This window comes from Populus alba, chromosome 15 (assembly GCF_005239225.2).
Source record: "Populus alba chromosome 15, ASM523922v2, whole genome shotgun sequence".
Taxonomy (NCBI): domain Eukaryota; kingdom Viridiplantae; phylum Streptophyta; class Magnoliopsida; order Malpighiales; family Salicaceae; genus Populus; species Populus alba.
The window spans coordinates 5,460,320-5,481,030 of NC_133298.1; the positions used below are offsets into that span (position 1 = coordinate 5,460,320).

Sequence of the window (20,711 nt, forward strand, 5' to 3'; positions counted from 1 at the left end):
AACAAAAACCGGTTCAAACTGGTTTGACTTGTTTTTTAGTTTTAGCTTGGTTTTTTCTGGTTTTTAGCTTGATTTTTCTAGTATTGGCTCAGTTTTTTGATTTGACTCGCTTTTTTATTTTTTTTTGTTTGGGTTTGATTTATTTATTTTTCGTTTTTAGTTTTATAAAACCAAAATCAAAACCGGACTTATCCAATTTCGGTTTTTTTTCTAAATTTAATCAGTTTAATTTAGTTTTTTTTCATGAAATTCTATTTATTCTTATGCCTTTTTTATAACTATTTTTAGCTTTTTTATATTTCTTAATTTTTTGCTGTCTTTTAATATGTTTTTTTCTCAACTCAACTAACAAGGAGACAAAAGGCAACAAGTCATGCATCGATCCAGGCCTAGTCTTCAAGACTTGGCCCAGCCAAAAAGAAATTAAATGATAGGAGCCGGCCTAACCCTCAATAAATCCCTAAGGCCGAATTCTATTTGACAGATTAAATCTTTAAATTCTGCATTCTTAATTATCAAAGCTCTTTAATGTCTCACCCATAGAAAAAACACCATGAAAGTAACCAGCTACAATCAGCTTGCCCAGAATGAATGCTTGAAAAGGGCATGTTCATGTGAGCGGATGCACTTCACTGAGCTGTCAGCAAAACCGCCTAGAACAATCATGGAACATGAATTAAATCCATCCATCACAGCACGTAATCTTCAAAACTCGTAGTTAGAAGCCAATGGTCGTTACTTATGGTGTCACTGTATACTGCAAGTGAGCTTCTTAAAACAAATTCTGGGAAATTAATAATCATGACACACTTTAATGATGGACTTGCTTAAATTTGGCCAAACACGTTGAATTATCTCTCGATTTGTTTGGTTCAGATTTTAAAATATATGTTTTTTAAAAAATTATTTTGCTATATATACTAAGTTAATGTAAAAGCCCTATTCTTAAAAATTATCAAAACAAACAAACTTAAAATTATTCACTATATTAAAAAAATGATGTTTTCTATTAATAAAACAAAAGTTTAAGCATTGAAACTAGTAGTTTTTTCTTTTTTTAAAAAAAAAAAAAAAATCATGGCAAGTATGAGTTTTTGATAAATGTAGTGCATAAATTTTACAAAAATATTTTTAATTAAAAATAATTAAAATAAATTTTTTTTTATATTAGCCAATCAAAACCATTTAAAAAAAAAACACTTGAAAAATATCAATTAATGTATTTTCAGATAAAAACAGGGAAGTTACTGCAATGTTAAATTATTATTATTGTGTTTGGTAATATTGTATAAGATATTTTTATATAAAAAAAAATTCAATTAAAAATATATCAAAATAATATATTTTTTAAAAATTTTTTTATATTATAAAATAGTAAAAGCATAAAATATATCAATTTGATATTTTTATTAAAAAAAAAAAACACTCTAAAAAAACAACTCTTATAGCCTGTTTGGGCATTGCGGCCAAACCGGCTTTTCGAAAAAATTCAATTTTTTTTTTTATTGCTAAAATTGAGTTGCGGTTTGTACTTTTTTAGATCGTTTTGATGTGCTTATGTCAAAAATGATTTTTAAAAAATAAAAAAATATATTATTGGCATTTGCTTTTTCAGCACGAAAAGCTATTTTGAAAAACAATCCTACCACACTCCCAAACACCCACACATGAACAAAACTCCCTTATCTGTCGACTTCAAAGGCACAAATTATCATGGATGATCTGAAACCAAATTTGAATTGTGTGTATGCTTTATGTTATTTTCAAGTCATCTAATCAATCAATAAAAGGATATTCAAAGTCACAAGAATTGAATTAAAAACTCAGTTTAGGCAGAAAAACCACAGGTATTCCATGGCGTCTTCCCCGATTGTCCTGCGGCATGTTCGTGTCAAACAAGGGCCAGGTCTGAGTCAGACTCGCACTAAGTTTTGATGACCAACAACGTGCATGGCTCGGATTGGACGAATTCATTGGAGCACGAGTGCACTGAATTTAACAAATAAATCCATTTAATCAATGGACACCGTCCTTTTTTGTGAAGATATTAATGCTAAATAAATAATAATTAAGTTACTATCATAATCATATTGCTTTCGCCCTCCTCATGATACCCGTAGAATAGTTATTTTCCTTAAAAGATGATTAAAAAAAAATTAAATTGTTATGATTGGAGTAGCTGACTGATGGTCCAAAACCAAGATTTTCCATTGGATAATCCATGCCCCTTTTCAATTATAATGCTTACTTTTCATGAATTTTGATTCCTTGTTAGATTTGAAAAATATCCTAGATTGTTTTGTGGGGTAATAATGTAATTTGATTTTTTATTGGATGCCGTTCCGGCTTAGGTTTGAATAGAATCTAGACAAAATTATAAATAAAATATTTTATTATTATTTTTATGTAAGTTTTGATGAGTGAGCTCTTAAAATAATTTCAATTTTGTACTTGAAATTTTTTATTAAATGAAAACAATCTTTATTTTATAAAACATATAATTGATAAATATACCTAAATTATTTTTATAGTTTTTTATTAAAAATGAAGAGACTTGAATTATTGTCTAAGTGACCCTTAGAACTCTGTTATTCCGATAATATATGATGCTACAATTTATATTTAATTTTGATAAGATTGAAAAATATCCTAGATTGTTTTTTGGGGGCTAATAATGTAATTTGCCTCTTTTGCCTCTTTATCTGATGCCGTTCTGTCTTAGGTTAAATAAAATCCTAGATAAAATTATAAATAAAATATTCTTTTTTATGTAAGTCTAACGATGTCTTAAATAATTTCCATTTTGTACTTTGAAATTTTTTGTTAAATGAAAAAAATCTTCATTTTATAGAAACATATAATTGATAAATATACCTGAATTGTTTTTATAGTTTTTGTTAAATGAAGGAGACTTGAATTATTGTCTAAAATGACCCTTAGAACTCTGTTGTTCCGATAATTATATATGATGCTGCTTGATATACAGTTACATATTAATTTTGATAAGATTTTTTTTTATTTAATCATTGATACTAATTATATAATTTACAGATAATTATCTTCTTATTTATAAAATGCTTTAACATGTCAAGCAAGATAAAATAAAACTTTTATAAACAAATTACATAACTTTAATTCTGGTAATTTAGTATAGGTTTTTTTTTTTGGCCAAAGTGATAGATTGAAAAACTTAACATATATTAAAAAAATAAAATTGATTTAACTAAAGTTATAATAACATATTAAAAAATTATATTATTATATAAAAAAAAATTGAGAAAAATTTATGTTGTTTTAAGAAATTACAAATATCGTTTTAAAAAAGAAAATATCATTTGATTCCCGTTAAAAAGAAGATGATCATCTTCTCTCATTTTATAATGTTATATTTAAACCATTTTTAGATATTAATCTGATTATAAACATTATCATTATTTATATCGAAACTATAAAAAAATTATGAAATTTTATTCATCACAGTTTAATAATTTGAAATCTGTTAACATTTTGCTCATCTTTTATACATGAAAAAGGAAGAAATTGTGAATCTGTTTTTTGTATTTCAAAAATATTTTAAAATTTTTTTGAAAATTTGAATTATTTTATTTTTAAATTAATATTTATTTGGTGTTTTTAGATATTTTAATGCGCTATATAAAAAAATTATTTTAATATATTTTTAAATAAAAAAATATTTTTAAAAAAATAATTATAATAGGTAACCGATTTTCAAAGGACAAACTTTCCGAATTTCAATAAGGCAATTGGAGCCTATGGGAGCGGCAATTGTCCAAAGCAGAATGATCATTGAGTGATTATAATGAGAAAGTATTTTACCCTTTTTAAATTTTTCTATCCGATTGCATCACAAAGCCTTTGAACATAATAGTTTTATGAATAGGCATTAGGTATTGAAATATAATGAATATTTTGAAATTCCAATTTTTTTAATTGTAGCATTATTCAACAATTAGTAACTCTACTAAAGAAACAACTAAACTTTTAATAAGTTCAACAGGACACTTTTTACATTCTCCTGTTCTCCTGATTGAGAAGTATTTTTTAAATTGTTTTTTTTTTTTAAATATTAATTTGATATATTTTTATAATTTTTTGATAATTTTAACATGTTGATATAAAAAAATAAAAAATATATATAATTTTAATATATTTTTAAAGATACTTTTTAACTTAGTCTATAATACAATCGATGTCCAAACTGATTTTTCAATTGAAAAAATAAGATATTTTTTTAAAATGTATATAATGAGAGTGTAAAAATCAAATATAATCAATTATTTCCCCTCTGTTCATTAAATTTAGCAATATATTAATAATCTCCATCCTTCTTCCACCTACCATGCTTATAAAAAGTTTAGACGTTGCCTGAATTCCATTATTATTAATCAAGTTAACTTCATTCAGTTTAGAGATTTTAAATTCAAATAATTTTTTTTAAAATGATATATTCCTAAAAATTCTTAAATTTTTATATATATATATAAAAATATCAAATTAATATTTTTTTTATAAAAAATAATTTATAAAACAGAATTGTTAAATGTGTGACTAACCTATTTATATACTTATCTCATGTTAAAAACTCGATAATAAAGGATTTCCTCTAGTTAACATACTTTTATATGGATCAAGTATTGTCTTTTTTTTTCAAATACTAATCTCAAGATAAAAAAAAACAAATCTCTTAGATGTACTCCGATTTATAATAGATCAAGATTTAAAAATAACTTCTTTGACATAAACACATGGATAAAATGGGTTTTTATTGGTGTCAAAACTGTGATTGGTACCGTAAGATACCAAGGTGGATCTGGACCACACCTTAAAAAACAGCTAAGTGGATGCATAAAGTGTGCCACGTTTCATCTTCTCTTTGTTGCCAAACTCAAAAACGGACATCATCATCTCTTCTCTGTCTCTGTCTCCATCTCCCTTTGCCTCTCCAGAGTTGCTGTTTTTAAAGACAGAAACAAGGTTCAGCATTCATTATTCATTCTGTTGATTCTAAAAGACCATTCCTTTTTGCATCTCAGATTCGGATTCTCCTCTTTTTGAACCATCCCAGATTAGTATTTGGATCCTATCCATTATGAAATAAAATAAACTCTTGTTTTTCTATTAAAAAATTTTAAAGTTTCTTTATTATTTTCATTTTTTTGGTTGTTAAGCTCTTTTATTGTTATTATTTGATTTCTCAGCTCCATTAGTAATGGAGTATAATGATTTAGAGGTAAGATATTTTTTCAGGGATTGGTTTGTGTTTATTTTGGATTAAAATCAATGAAAAAGAGTCAAGATTTTGATCATTTTTCATCTGGGGTATTTTAATTCTATTTGATAATCATGTACCTCAAAAGGGTCATGTTAGAATTATTGAATATTTGTCATTTGGATTTGATTTTTTTAAGTTTTGAGGGTGTTTTTTTGGTAGTTTTGATAATGTTATTGGACTTGTGCAGATGTTTTGTTGATCAGAAGAGATCTGGCATTGAAGGCCAGAGTTCGGGTGTATTTAGATGTTATGCAACAGCTGCATAAGGAGTGTGATTGTACAAGCTGGAATTTTTCGCAAAACAAGGTTGCAATTAGGCAACATTGGGAGGAGTTTGAATGCAAGCCGCAGCATAAATTATAAGTGGAATAGACAGGTTTTTTAAGGAGTAGTATAAGTATGATGGTTGATTCTGATTCTTCTGATACAAGGGGACCTACTGTTGATCTTTTGAAGGAGAAAGAAGATGATGGTGGATTTGTTAGTGGATGGTGGAAAAGGTTGGTTCTTGGTTCTGTTATTTGTTATTGTGTCTATTTCTGGTGAATGTTCTAGGACATACTTGTTACAAGGATAGTCTAGCCTTGTTTTGCTTTAGCTAATGCAATTATGAAAACGATTGATTGGTTAGCTGTTAAACATGGTTAAAGAATTGACTTGCAATAGTATTAAGAGACTTTGATTTTCAGTGCTTCTGCATTTGAGTGTGTCTATTTTAAGAATTTTTTTTCTTCCCAAGAAATATTGAATTTCCACTGTAATAATTTGCTCGAATTCCTTATAATTGGAAGGTTTCCCAGAGCAATACGTCTCTTCCTTGCAAGTTTGAAATTACGATTTCTGGTATTAGCAGTCTAATGCGATTTGCCAACCTTAATTTGACTTCTTATGTTATTGGCAGTGAAGACGGGGAATTGAGCTGTGGATATTCAAGTTTCAGGGGAAAGAGAGTTACCATGGAGGATTTCTATGATGTCAAAAGCACCACGATTGATGGGCAAAGAGTCTGCATGTTTGGAATATTTGATGGTTATATTCTCTCATTATTCTTCCGTTTATTGAAGCTGTCGAACTATTTTTGTTTTGCATGAATGCCTATGTTTGACCCAGTTAGAAAGTGCCAATACCTTGTAAATGGAAGAGTACACGCGTTGCATGAGAGTTAGGTTATCAACTATTCATGTATCTCCATGTTTCTGACAATTATTTTCATGGTAACCACCATCTGTTCAAGGGATGTCTCAACACATGGTATTGGACATGGCTGTTGTCTTTAATGGCTTCCACCTAGGAAATTACACTATCAGACAAAAGACCAATTCTTTGTAACCTAAGCTGCCACTTGGTTTCAGTTAAGATAGGATCATTCAAGAGAAGGAAATTTGTAGGCTATATCTCTTGTTAACCTGACAACCAGTCAGGTTCCTGTTGGTCATGTATCTCACATAATTCTCAACAAACCAGTTCTCATCAGATTTAAGTTTTGGATAGTATGCTGTCACTAGCAATTGTGCTTTTTAAGACTGCAGATTTTTTCCTTCTCTCTACTTGTAATAGTTATATGATGTACTATTACAGGTCATGGTGGTTCTCGTGCTGCTGAGTATTTGAAGGAGCACCTGTTTGAGAATCTACTGAAGCATCCACAATTTATGGCAGACACCAAATTAGCTATAAGTACGTCCAAGAGCTCTCTTATGCCCATTATTATGAACTGCATAACATCAGCAAATATTCTTTTGTTGGTTCCTGGTAGCATCCTCAAGCTGGGTCCCATGTAGTTGCTTGGTTCTTTTACATCTCTGTCAAGGACAAAGCTGGGACCAATATAATGAATCCAAGTCTGTCATTTGCTGTTTATTCAGTTCGTGTTAAATGGTGTGAAATAGGTTTGTTATGGTTTTGTAAAATAACCTTGTTAAGTATGCAGGCCAATCATATCAGCAGACTGATGTAGACTTTTTGGACTCTGAAAAGGATACCTACCGTGATGATGGTTCTACTGCTTCAACAGCAGTGCTAGTTGGTGATCATCTTTATGTTGCCAATGTTGGAGATTCACGGACTGTGATTTCAAAGGGTGGAAAAGGTATTAGTGATGCTATGAGTTACATTTTTCACTCAACTGTTGGTAATTGTTTTCTAGACAAGAATTTTAATGAATTTCATGATTATTTTCTCTTTGGGTTACTTGAATGATTTTCTTATTTTCTCTTTTTTCATTGGACAGCCATTCCTCTCTCCGAGGATCATAAACCTAACAGAAGTGATGAGCGGAGGAGAATCGAAAGTGCTGGAGGTGTTGTAATGTGGGCAGGTAAATCTGTTTACTGGCTGTGATAAATGTTTTCAAGCATTCTCATTTCATCTGATCTGCAAGTGGCAGTCAATCATCCAATGGGTTCTACGTCTTGTGTAGGAATTTTGAAATATTACTTCCTTTTAGATTGTCAAGAAAAATTGTCATTCAAAAGGATGAAAGCTTTGGGACACCAGGGAACATCTAATTGGTTTAAATCTTCCTGTGAATTGTGGTACATGTGTGATATGTCCGAAGGATTGGTGCTGGTATTCTCCTCATAAGTCTTTCTCTTTGGTGCAAAACTATGCACCGCTCCAAGCTTTGAGCATAGCAAGTAAAACAGTATTTGAGATGAAAAATCCTACCCAAAACCCTAGTTTCCTGATCTGCTGCCTCACTTTATGCTACTCATCCCAGACTGACTGTGATGCTGTTTGTCCATGGGTGGCGGAACCCACTGTTACTGAACATCTCCAACTATTGACTATCTCAGTCCACCTTTGTAACCCGTAGCCATGATTTTTGCTGCCATTAGAGGTATCAGATAAATATATACTGTAGCTAAGAGAGTTGTCAGGAAATTTGGGATGGAGGGAGCTTCATTTATTTCTTCTACCGCGTGCATTAAATGTCAATAAGTTTGAGATGGTTCCTAAAAACTGAAATCATACTGCTTTGACTGTCTTGTCAGGCACTTGGAGAGTAGGAGGTGTATTGGCCATGTCCCGTGCTTTTGGTAACCGCATGTTGAAGCAATTTGTTGTTGCAGAACCTGATATCCAGGTATTCTATGAAAATATCTCACCCATTTTCTGAATGTAGTCTTGTATCATTTTGATTTCTTAGAAATGATTTTGATTATCTGATAAATTTTCTGCCTCTGGTTTCAAATACAAGCAAGTAATATGTTCAAGGAATGCTTCATTTTCAAGTCAGGGTATTAAGATGATTGAATTTTTTTATATTTTTTGTTCTTTCATCTTAGGAATTATCCCGACAGAGCAAACTACCTTCCTCAGTTGACTGTAAACTTTTAAAAAGAGTGTATTAGTGTTGGATGCTAGGTTATATTTATGCTGCAACAGCAGGTGAAAACTAGGTCTTTTATTGTTTCGACTTGTGATCTGTGGTTTTTCTTGAGCACCTGAATTGAACTGCAATACCAATCGTGAGATGCCAGCTAATTAAGATTGTAATTCCATGGTGTTGTATCAAAGATGCGGGATTTAACTGTTATCTTCACTAAAACATGGAAGTGGGGTAAGGGAAAACTTTTAATGTTATATACAGACCTAAAAAGTAAAGAAGTTTCCTTTCAGGGTCCTCTTTCCCTTCAGTGCTGCTACGTGTAATGTTTCGAACAGGTTAACGAACTTCTGCTTATAAAAGCCTTCTTGGTGTCTATCAAAATAGAATTCAGTCTATGATTTCTTCCATTTTCCTGGATCAAACTGCATGAACTTCTTCCAACTGAAGTTTATTCAAAATTACTCAGCAACTTGTTTGTATTATTTTCGCTCTTTCAGGAGCAGAAAATAGATCAAGAATTTGAATTGCTTGTTCTCGCAAGTGATGGACTCTGGGATGTGGTACCCAATGAGGTAATTATGCTAACCCTCTCTCTCTCTCTCTCTCTCACACACACACACACACTGATACATAAAAGCGCGTAAGCATGAATACATGTCTTTGTTCACTTTTGATGTGAGACTATAATGGATTATGCGAGCTGACCATTTACATTTGGCCAACTGCTTAGGCTATTAGACATGTTGGCTATCATAGAAATAATAGATTGCTCTTTACAATGCAATGAATTAAACATCTGACTGGTGATATGGAATGTTTGCTTGAGGTTTCTTTTCCTGGTGTACAATTTCTAGACTTTGAGCTGTTTTTGCCTCCCCTTGCCTGAATCATGTGTAGGATGCTGTTTCCATTGCCAGAACAGAAGAAGAACCTGAGACAGCAGCTAGGAAATTAACCGAGGCTGCTGTTACCCGCGGCAGTGCTGATAACATAACATGCATTGTAGTGAGATTGCACCATGACAAGATCGATCCATCCAATTCCCAGCAGGATTAGACATTGCCACGTATTCTGCGTGTATAGATTCATTGATGTTGTAGGCAATCTATTATTGATATCTATGCATGCATATAGCTGAATTTGCATATGAAGGATCCAATTTGTTTATCCATTTTTTTTTAAAAATAAACTTCTCCATTTGCCCTGAGAACATGGACTTGTGTCCTGTTGTGGTCCAAAGTAGTTCATATTTTTGTCTATCAGCTATTTCAATATGAAATGATCATAAACAAAAGTTGATCTTAAGCATGTTTAATTAAGCCGATTCAATGTTTTTTTTTTTTTTTTTTGCACTTTTGATACTGATTGAACAAGTAAATTATAGTTGAGAACTCAAGTCTAAATCGATTTGATTTGACTAACAAAGCTTCATCATCTAGTGGGGACACCGAACCTAAAATATTATTTATGCACGCGTATGATCATAGACGATGGAGGATAGCTCAAACAATTGAGAGATTGAGCTTTAACTTATGTTTTTGTGTTTAATTTATATGAATTTGTAGTTGAGGTTTATTAATTTAGCTTTATTTATTAGGTTTGATTTAATTATTATTGGGTATTTTATTTAATGGGCCATAAGCCCAATCGCTTGTTCTAGTTAAGGTTTTAGTATTTATACCTTACGTTTCTAAATGTTAAGGAGTTTTTGATGATTAATGAAAATATTGCAGACTTTGCATATCTCCAATCCTCTTTTTTTTTTTTTTTTTAGCTTCTTTCTTTCTCTAAAACTTCTTTCTTTTCTTACTTTAATTCTTATTATTTATTGTCCCGCATCAAATTTGGTATCAGAGCCAGGGTTTTAATTGTTCTTACAATTAAACGATCCACAATGTTTATGCTAAACCCTAGATCTGATTTGATCTAAAAAACAAATAAATTGTTCATTGTTTACTGTTAAAAAAAACACCTATTGTTCTGATTATGGAAAAAAAAAAACCATTGTGCATTGTTCACTGTTCATCCTTAAAATGCAGAAATATGGAAATGCCAGTTAGTCTGTCTTCAACGCCGATCACAGCCAATACCACCACATCAATCCATAGGTACATGTCGTCAACAACTTGCAGCCACAACAGGTCTCTCACACCAGCAACAGTAGATCTTTGTTGGCGGCGGTGCACCTACCAGTTTCATCCTCTCCTCGTTATCGACAGATTGGACATCCAGTCACCACCACCACCACTCCACGCCACAAAAAGCTTACAGAGCCACACCAAGTTGCTGTCTCCACAGTCCTGTAGTGCCACCACAACAAAGTTGTCTTCAGCAACCTAAAAAAGCATTACAAATCATCTACCGTAGTCACAACTAAGCCGCAAGCTCAAGTAACAGCACCAACCGCAGCCACCACAACTCATCTTTCAGCCTTGGCGACGCCTCAACAGCAGAATCAACAGTCATGCCTTGTCGCCAACAACAGCAGTATCAACAGATCATTAGTCACGCCTCGTCGCCAACAACAGCAAGAAGGAAACTCAACGAAGAGGATTGAAGCACATAAGACATTGGAGGTGAAATTAATTACTGTGTCGCGTCATTCGCCATGCTAGCCTCTGGATCAATGTCATCCACCACACCAGCAGTCTGGGGCCACATCAGTCCAGTCAGCTACGCCACTAGCCACCACGTCAGCAACATCACCATGTCATCGCCTATTGCCACATCAGCTGCCACGTAATCTGAGGTCCATTCATGATCAATTCCATAGCTAAATCTTGGTCGGTAAATAACTCTACTTTTCAGTTTGTTGATTTTACCTTTTTGTTATTCAAAATTATCATTAATATTACTTTTGTGCTAAAAAAAAAAGAGAAAAAAAAATCTCACTTGACATTTTTAATTGTTAATTTTTGTTCATCAACCTCTATCATCAGTGATAGCTAATATCTCATTCTATTTGATAATTATTAATTCTTACTTGTGACATCGTGTTTGATTAATCATTTACACTTAAGAATCTAGTATTACATGCTTACAATTTTATTAGTGTAATTTTTTCTTGATTAATCTCCACATTTAAGAAAAAAAAAAGATAAAAAAAATTATTAGCTTTATTTTTGTATTGTGATTTTACATGCAAGAACAATTTGTGATCTCAATTCCATTTATAAGATAGTATTGCATTCATTTATGTCATGATCATCTAGTGTCCAAGCTTAAGTTTACACTTACTGTAGACTAAACCTTTAGTGATACTCTTACGATCATTTAAAGGGAACTGCAAACTTAGGTGATCACCATGTTTAAAAGAATTGAGCCCTGAGAAAGTTTTCAAATAAGACACTCAAAGACTAATAAATATCACAAGAATAATCATTATGGACAAGTTCACTCTGAGCACCACCAATATGACTATCATTTAGGTTCCTTTAAACACGATAACTTTTATGAGCGAGTCTTGAGTCTTAACAAAATAGAAGCCCTCACTTTTAAAGGTCGTCATGACCCTTGGATATTTGATATATGGACAAGTGATATGGATATATTGTTTGAGTGGCATAACTTGTCTAATAATACAAAAGTTAGATTTGCTAAGATGAAACTCATTGATAAAGCCAAAATTTATTGGAGAAATGTTGAGGATTGTTTAGAGATGAGAGGTAAACCTTCTATAACTGATTGGATCAAAATGAAACAAAAATTTCAGGAAGAATACCTACCCCAATCTTATAGGAATAAACTCTTGGACCAATAGAACAATCTAAGACCAGGGAATAAGTTTATCAATGAGTATATAACGCAATTTAACGATTACATGATTAGATGTGCCATAAGAGAGAATGAAGCCATGACTTTGCATAGATTTTGTAAAGGCTTAAATGATGATCTTAGAAAAGAACTTGTATTTCAAGGTGTATCTACCCTTAACCAAGCTTATACCTTAGTTCAAGAGTACAAGTTGGTCACGAAGAATCAGTTGATGAATCGTCAAGGCTTTTATAGTATCCTTACTAAGTCCTAATTCAGTAGTAGTGATTCTTTGTTAGGTGCTCCACCCTACAGACCTAATCTTAGTAGTGCCCAACTTTGTAAGAAAGATAAGGGCAAACGAGTTGTCAATGAAGTGTCTAAGGTGAGTTCAAAGGTTAAGTGTATTAATTGTTTAGGTTTTGGTCATATCTTTTTGGATTGCACCTCGAAACCCTTAGTCATCAAAAAACATAAGGATATAGGTAAAGAAGAATATTGTAGTGTTGAAGTGTATGAGCCTAATCTTGAGGATTTTAGTGACCTAGATTACGAGGATGTGCAAGAAGAGGGACCCAACACAATGAGTCCACATGAACTTGAGAATGAGGTTAAGAAAGAGTCTGATATGTCTACTTTAATGGTAGAGAAAGTTTTAGGGAACTCTGTAGTGGAATCGCCTATAAAGATAAGTATGGTCTTAAAAGAGTCTCATGATACTAGTCCTCCTAAATTACCTGATTCCTCACCCCATATGCTTGGTGTCCAGCACATCATAAGTTTAGAGCAACATGTTGACCTTCTTGACCCCTTACCTCATGCACGTGATGAGAAAGATGAAGATAATCCTAGTTTACTTAATTGTGTCCATACCATATCTACATAGGTTTCAAACAATGTTTGTCTCATTCCACACCCTCAATCATTTAGTGTTTATAGTTACAAACATGAGAAGCCTATAGAACACCTTCTCATATCTCCTCACGATAGGATGTCTAAGTCAACTGAGTCGTTACCATGTAGGGTTCATAATTCAAGTAAATAATGAATAATACAAATTTCAAGTTGATTTACTTAAGTATCATGATGCACTTAATGTTGGAGATTATTTCATGATATAGATTATACCTGAACAGTGTCTTTTGAAAATTAATTATAAATTGCAAGTAAGTAATGCTAGACCATTCAAAGCGTTGCAAATGATTCAATCAAGTAATTATGTCATTAAATTGCCATTAAACTTTGATATTATCTCTACTTTTAACATGAAAGACCTCAATATTTATAAAATATAACTTATCCCTGATGCTTCTTTTGATACCCCTACCTCATTATCCATATCTTTGGCACAAAAAGAATATATTAATGCTACTTTGAATGCACAAGTTGTTTTTACCAGGGATGGTGAACTTCAGCAAATCTCAGTATATGGGCTTGACGACCAGATTCAGACTATACTTGGATTATCAGAGAGACATCACAACAACTTGATCCTTATCTTTGAGAGCGTTATCGGAGTTGCCTTGACCTATACTCGATGTGGTCAAGTTCTTCTAAGCCCGAGAGAATTGGTGAGGACACCGAACCCGAAATATTATTTATGCACACATATGATCATAGACGATGGAGGATAGCCTAAACAATTGAGAGATTGGGCTTTAACTTATATTTTTGGGTTTAATTTATATGAACTTTTAGTTAAGGTTTATTAATTTGGCTTTATTTGTTGGGTTTGATTTAATTATTATTAGGTATTTTATTTAGTGAACCATAAGCTCAATCACTTGTTCTAGTTAGGGTTTTAATATTTATACCCCACGTTTCAAAATGTTAAGGAATTTTTTATGATTAATGAAAAGATTGTAGACTTTGCATATCTCCAATCATCTTTCTTTTTTTTCTTTAGCTTCTATCTTTCTCTTAAACTTTTTTTTTTTCTTGCTTTAATTTTTATTATTTATTGTCCCACATCATCACCCGCATAGATTTTTCTGTTCTAAGATACAGAAATAAAGCAGGGTAATGCATAACCGAGCTAGCCGTCTCCAGCCTTGAATCAAATTCAGGTTTCAAAATTAACCTGACGCAAAATTGTCTCATCAACCGACTGAAAGTTAAAAGATTGCAAGGACCTTCCCTTGAGACTCCTTTCCTGACTGCGAGTCTGAGGAATAGTAATCAACTGACACAATAAAGAGCCCCACATTTCATTAAAATCTTTTACGGGAAACAGAATGTCTTGGAACATAAAGGGAAGAACTGGCTATTTGCCACTGGTAAAGGTACACCCGAGTCTGAAGACGACTCCACAAATGTATCAGCAGCCGATTTCCTGTTCAAAATATGGAAGAGCATGAATTGTGCAACTGAAAACTAGGAAAAAAAAGAGGTATATTTATGAGATTATGCAGAGGAGATAATGCAGGTCGAAGCTATGCAGTGCAGTTGTCATTATGCAGCTTGTCTCTCCTGTGTTTTGCTTATCACGGGCTGCCATGTAACAGACTCTCAAGGAATTGCTCCAGAAAAAAAAAAAAAAAAGGGGCTAAAACAAAGGTTCATGTACGTATAGTTGTTGTCGAACTTGCCAAAAGAAAAAATTCCTATACTATTTCCGATAAATAACTTCCTATGCTACAAGAAGCAATTTCCTATTCTGTTTTGGGCATCTTGTAGCCAAACTTCCTGAACTGTTAACCTAGCAATTAAGGGAAAAAAACAATTTCCTGTATAGACTACTGAATACTCAATATAAATATAGGCCATACTTTTTTCAAAACTCGTACATTGAAGTCGAGTTCTTGCTGTGAAGCTCCTGGCTGCTGGTAATTGTTTTTTACTAATCTTTTTTTCATGTTTATTAGAATCCATTAAGTTAAATCATCGTGTGATTGGTGTCCTTGCATGCAGGTCCAGTACTTGAAGCTAGAAGGTTGATTTGAAGAAGCAAGATGAATGATTACATTACTGCAGGGTTGGTCGTAGGAGCTATCGTTTTAATCATTCTGGCTTTTTTTGCCTGGTCACTTGTTGCTGGCTGCAAGGGGAGGAAACAAGCAGAAGCAGAAGCAGCTTGACAGCAAGCATGGGGAACCTTCCTGCCATCATAACCATCTTTAATTAGTGCCTCCTGATGTAGTTAAAAAAGTTACTAGTTTAAGTATTCAATTTAAAAATAAAGAGCATATCTGTTCATCTATTTTGTTTTTGTTTTTATTTTTGGTTAAATTAATTAGTACTACTATAATTTATTTATTTTTAGTGTCAAGGACACACTCTTGAACACCACCTACAAGTGAATAGTTATTTTCAAAAACTAAACTACAAGGAAGAACTCGCCAACTCAAGGTTCTATTAGCGATAACACGCTTGCATGTGATTCGGGATGCACAGTGAATCCTTGAAGGATGCACAGTGAATACTATCTTTACGAGGTTATGCAGTGAAGGTATTGTTTTGATGTAAGTTATTTTGTGTTTATTATTAAAAGGACTTTATAATTTAAGATTGAGGTTTTAAGTAAATTAGTTTGAATTTTGGATTTTAATCCTGAAATTACTTACAAAATTTCAAATTTATATTATAGAATTATACGACTATTAATATGATTAAATTTACTTCCACATTAGTTTAATTAAAGAAATAATTACATAATTATAACATCTTGAATGTAAAGTAAACTTAATAATTTAGAAAATGAATATTTATATTTATAGAGAGATTTATATTTTGATTAAATCCATGAATTGAGATTCCTGAATAATGAAATATTTTTTTGGTATTATTGGTTTATGAAATTGAAACTAGAAGCCTGATTACAAAGAAAATTATGAATTTACTTGATTATCGCCTATAAAATTACTCCCTACAAGCTATTGCCTATTAATTTTCAGCCTTCAATTACATGTTTACTTTATAAACATTTTTTTGAAGATTATATGAACTTGATTGTAATGCAATACAATTGTAGTTTTGTTGAGTTGTGTTATGTTTCTTCTTGATTGTCTTGCCTCGCCCTTTTAAAAAAAGGAAGTTTAAGATAAGTTTCTACTACTACCAAATCACTTTATTCAAAATAATTTTTGGTAATTATCCACTGGTAATTATCCACTTACTCTATTCAAACTTCAAAGTAACTGCTAACTCATTTCTTATTTAAAAAATATTGTTTCATGTAGATTCTTTATACCTTCCATTCACTATCCACATTCTTGGTCAATTTTAGTGTATAACATGTATCGTTACAGGTTATGCAGTGAAGGTAAATGCAGTTAATTATTAGTCAAAACTCATACATCGAAGTCGATTTCTTGCTGTGAAGCTCCTGGCTCCTGGTAATTGTTTTTGACTAATCTCTTTTGCAAGTTAATTAGAATCAATTAAATTAATCTTCGTGTGGTTGTTGGCCTTGCATGCAGGTACAGTAATTATAGTTAGAAGGTTGGTTTGAAGAAGCAAGATGAATGATTACATTACTGCAAGGTTAAGTCGTAGGAGCTATCGTTTTAATCATTCTGGCTTTCTTTATCTTATCACTTTTTGCTAGCTGTAAGGGGAGGCAGTAAGCAGAAGCAGAAGCAGCTTGACTGCAAGCATGGAGCAAAAAACTCGAATGAGCATCAGGGGACACGTTGCAGGTGGAGATGATACGGTTAGTTACAGGGTTATTTTTGGAGGGAAAGCAGTTAGTTTACTATTAGGTTAACTTTATTAGTAAAGTTGAGAATGACCTTTTGCAATTTATCCCAAAGAACAATTATCTTAGACAGTCCTGAGCTTGAACATGCTACCTTGAAGCATTAGATGCTTTGAATCGACATAAAGCAAAGATAATCAGTGAGGTTCTGTTAGCTTGAACTGAAACTATCATGTACAATATAGAGAGAGAGAGCTTACTTTTTCTTTCGTGGATTAATTCCTAGGGACGAAGCTCAATGTCCTTTTTGTGATAGCGAACTTGAGACTTCAGATCACCTCCTTCTTCATTGTCCAGTTTTGTGGAAATGATAGACCCGCTTCCTTTCGTGGTGGGGTGTCTACAGTTGCTTTCCTAAACTGGTAGATGATCATCAGATTCTGCAATGGCATTCGTTGGTTAATGGTAAAATGCAGAAAAAACATGGAGTATTCTCTCTTATGGGATAGCGTGGGGTATCTGGTTAGCTCGGAATAACCTAATCTTCAATTAAAAACAACCAAACTGGGACACGTACGGTTTTTGACTTGATTCTTCACAGATTGGCTATGTTATTGAAATCAAGTGTCAAGAATTTTAGTTACACAGGCAGCACAACACCAAACCTTTGCTTGATGCTATAATATGTAGAGAAAGTACTGAATCTTCTGTCTAGATAGGAAGAAACGAAAGCGAAAACATTGAAGAGGACAGCTCGGAGAATCCTACAGGATTGAAAGAAGTAGGAAACCGAATCACTGTATCCGGTGGTATCACTTGTTTAAGAAAATAAGGAAACAGAAGGATCCGTAGCTGATGAGACCGAGATAGGACTGAATTACTTTTGATTCCGGTGGCTTAATATCGAGCGAAGAACGGATCAGAAATCAGAGAAAGCCAGCGCTTGGAGACAGTTTTGAAGAGGAAGATGGATTTCGAGGGAAGCCTGATGAGGATTTCAGTTAAAAGACTGTCTGGAATATCAGAATCATACCAGAAGAATTTGATTTCGTTTAAGAATATTGGATTTAGTTTAAGATTTGGACACAATGTCTACCCATAACAAGAAAAAAAAATGGTATTAATCATGTAATATTTTTATTTTATTTTATTATGCAGAAGGTATTTATTTATTGGGTTATTTGTTGGAAGAAAGAATAGGTGTGGTAGGTGTTTATGTGAAGCAAAACAAAATAACAAAGCTAAAGAACGATAATATATTTAAGAGAAAAGATATATTTCATCAAGTGTTTTCTTAAAGTTACACTTTTATTCTTTTTTTTATTGCTTCTCTCATATTCTGATTACAGATTTATTTATAGGCATAAAATTCTAGACATTCAAGGAATTAAATTAACAAAAGAAAAACTTAAACTAATAAGGAAAAATATTATAACGATTCAACCAGTCGATTATTTTTGAACCGGTTGATCGATTCATTTAATTCAACCAAGTGATTGGTTCTCAACTGATAGAACAAATCCTTTATTTTTCAAAAAAAATCAAAATCTAGTTTACTTTCAACATCCTTCTTAAACTCGATTTCTTTATAACGTCCAATATATCTCTTATCTTGGCAAAAACATCATGTTTTGGTGACTTAGTGAAAATATGTGCAATTTGGTCTTGGATCTTCATATACTTGATAGTGCTTCTACTAAGTCATGATACATAAAACTGGGACATATGAGTGAAATGGTGATAATAGAGTTAAGCAAAAAATGTTTATTGTGTGATTAAAAAATAAATAAATTAGATTTCTATGAGCATTGTGTTTATGGTAAACAGTGTTAATAAAATTCAGTATGACTATTCATTGTACCAAAAATATTGTGAATTATGTTCATTTTAACCTTTAAGGTCCTTCTCCTGTTATGTCAAAAGATGGAGCATAATATTTATTGATATTTTTTTATAACTACTCTAGGAAAGTTTGAGTGTATTTTTTGAAGAGAAAGAGTGATATAATAATCACCTTCAAGTAGTAAAAATCCTTGATTGAGAAGCAGGCTAGTATAAAAAACAAGCGCTTAAGAATCGATAATGGTTTGGAGTTTAATGAGTTATACAAGAGTAAAGGAATTAATATATATGAGTTATACAAGAGTAAAGGAATTAATATATATCACACTATCAAGACTATAACATAACAAAATAAAGTTGTAGAAGACATGAATAGGGTATTCTTGAAAAGAGCTCGTTATATGCTTTCATAAGCTGGATTGTCAAAGGATTTTTAGAATGAAGCAGTTAACCTGACTTGTTATATGGTGAATAACTATCCATTAATAGTTTTAGAGTTGAAGATCCCAAATCATGTATGGTCTAATTTAATATTTAGTTAAGAAAGATAAACTTGAGTTGAGAGCAAGGAAATGTATATTCCTAGACATACATCTTTGATGAAGGTATTTTAGTTATGGTGTGTTGATTTACTTAAGTTTATTGCTAGTAGGGATAGATATTTAGTAAGTCTATTATATTTTGTGAAGAAAAGAAGTCAACTTATTTTGATGTTGAGATGAACCAAAGTACTGATAAGCAGGTGGAGCTTATTTGCAAACATTTTCTCACAAAATTAGGTATCAAAATTTTTGCAAATGAAAGTCATATGTAGCTCAAATAAAATGAACTAGTTTTATCACTAGCATTATGTTGTCGATTAAATTCGTAGTTAATTTCAAATAAAATGAAAGAATGTATTAATATTATCGATGCATTTTAAAATATTATTTGAGCTAGATAAAACTAGTGACATATAAATTACAACAATCAGGTGGAGCTTATTTGCAAACATTTTCATCACTACAACTAGACTTCTTTTCATCATATTCAACAAATGGGAAATGATGATCGTGTTGAAAATAAAATTAAACCAAGATTTCTTGCATCCGGAGGCATTTGAATTTCTAGATTGAGTCGGCATAATTACTTTCCTAGTTAGAATAGGTTTATCGTTCATTTCAATTTCTTATTTGTCTAGAACTTTAGGTATATAAATAGGCTTGTAATTAGAGTTATAAGAAGCAGAGTATAGCATAGACAAAATCAGAAAGAAACACATAATAAAGTATACATTCCTCTCAGTTTCTTCTTATTCTTTAGTTTTGCAAATTAGCATTACTCTCCAGAGTAAGTTTACGCACCAATATTCTTTCAACAAGTACTATCAGAGCCAGGTTTGATTATTTATGGCTATATTTGATTGTATGTAATGGCCAACTCAAATCTCTCCTTTCATGTCCTTATTTGACAAAGGACAGTTAAGAGATATAGAGTGTCCGTGCAAAGGCTTGGTTAAGAGCTCAAGATGTATGAGAGATGGTTAAAACATGTTTTAATGGACCTGTTGAAGGAGCTGTGTTGACACCTGCCCAAAAAGAGGTTGTGCAAATGCAAGAAAAAAAAATCAGCACGCACTAACAATGATTCATCATTGTTTGGATGACACCAGTTTTCTAAGCGTGTCAAGAGCAACCACAGCTAAGAAAGCATGAGATATTTTGTAAGGGACAAACCAAGGAACTGAGAAAATAAAAAGGATTCGCCTTCAGAAACTAAAGGGAGAATTTGAGGCATTATGAATGCATTATGAAAAAATCATGAGATCAATGCCTAGAAGGTTCAACTCTGTAGTAATCTCGATAGAGGAATCTGTG

The 20,711-nt window shown here is 32.2% G+C and overlaps 1 protein-coding gene across 3 annotated transcripts; it reads left to right on the forward strand.

The window, feature by feature from the left end:
• Positions 1-5,514: 5,514 nt before the first annotated feature.
• On the forward strand, positions 5,515-11,427 carry LOC118061270 (probable protein phosphatase 2C 76). Of its 3 annotated transcripts, none has more exons than XM_073404722.1 (8): positions 5,515-5,793; positions 6,195-6,322; positions 6,872-6,970; positions 7,224-7,382; positions 7,524-7,610; positions 8,287-8,378; positions 9,122-9,196; positions 10,664-11,427. In XM_073404722.1, the coding sequence occupies exons 1-8, from the start codon at positions 5,693-5,695 to the stop codon at positions 10,682-10,684; spliced, it is 762 nt and encodes a 253-aa protein (XP_073260823.1). In that variant the 5' UTR covers positions 5,515-5,692; the 3' UTR covers positions 10,685-11,427. The 3 variants fall into 3 exon arrangements, with proteins under 3 accessions (XP_073260823.1, XP_034930589.1, XP_073260824.1); XM_035074698.2 differs by lacking the exon at positions 10,664-11,427 and adding an exon at positions 9,522-9,965; XM_073404723.1 differs by lacking the exons at positions 9,122-9,196; positions 10,664-11,427 and adding an exon at positions 8,581-9,115.
• Positions 11,428-20,711: the final 9,284 nt, after the last annotated feature.

What these genes read in the sequence shown, in the direction of transcription:
- LOC118061270 (XM_035074698.2), top strand. Translation starts at nt 5,693, where the DNA reads ATGATGGTTGATTCTGATTCTTCTGATACAAGGGGACCTACTGTTGAT. An exon ending in AGGTGTTGTAATGTGGGCAG is followed by an intron (nt 7,611 to 8,286) that starts GTAAATCTGTTT and finishes CTGTCTTGTCAG; the next exon opens with GCACTTGGAGAGTAGGAGGT. An exon ending in GGGATGTGGTACCCAATGAG is followed by an intron (nt 9,197 to 9,521) that starts GTAATTATGCTA and finishes AATCATGTGTAG; the next exon opens with GATGCTGTTTCCATTGCCAG.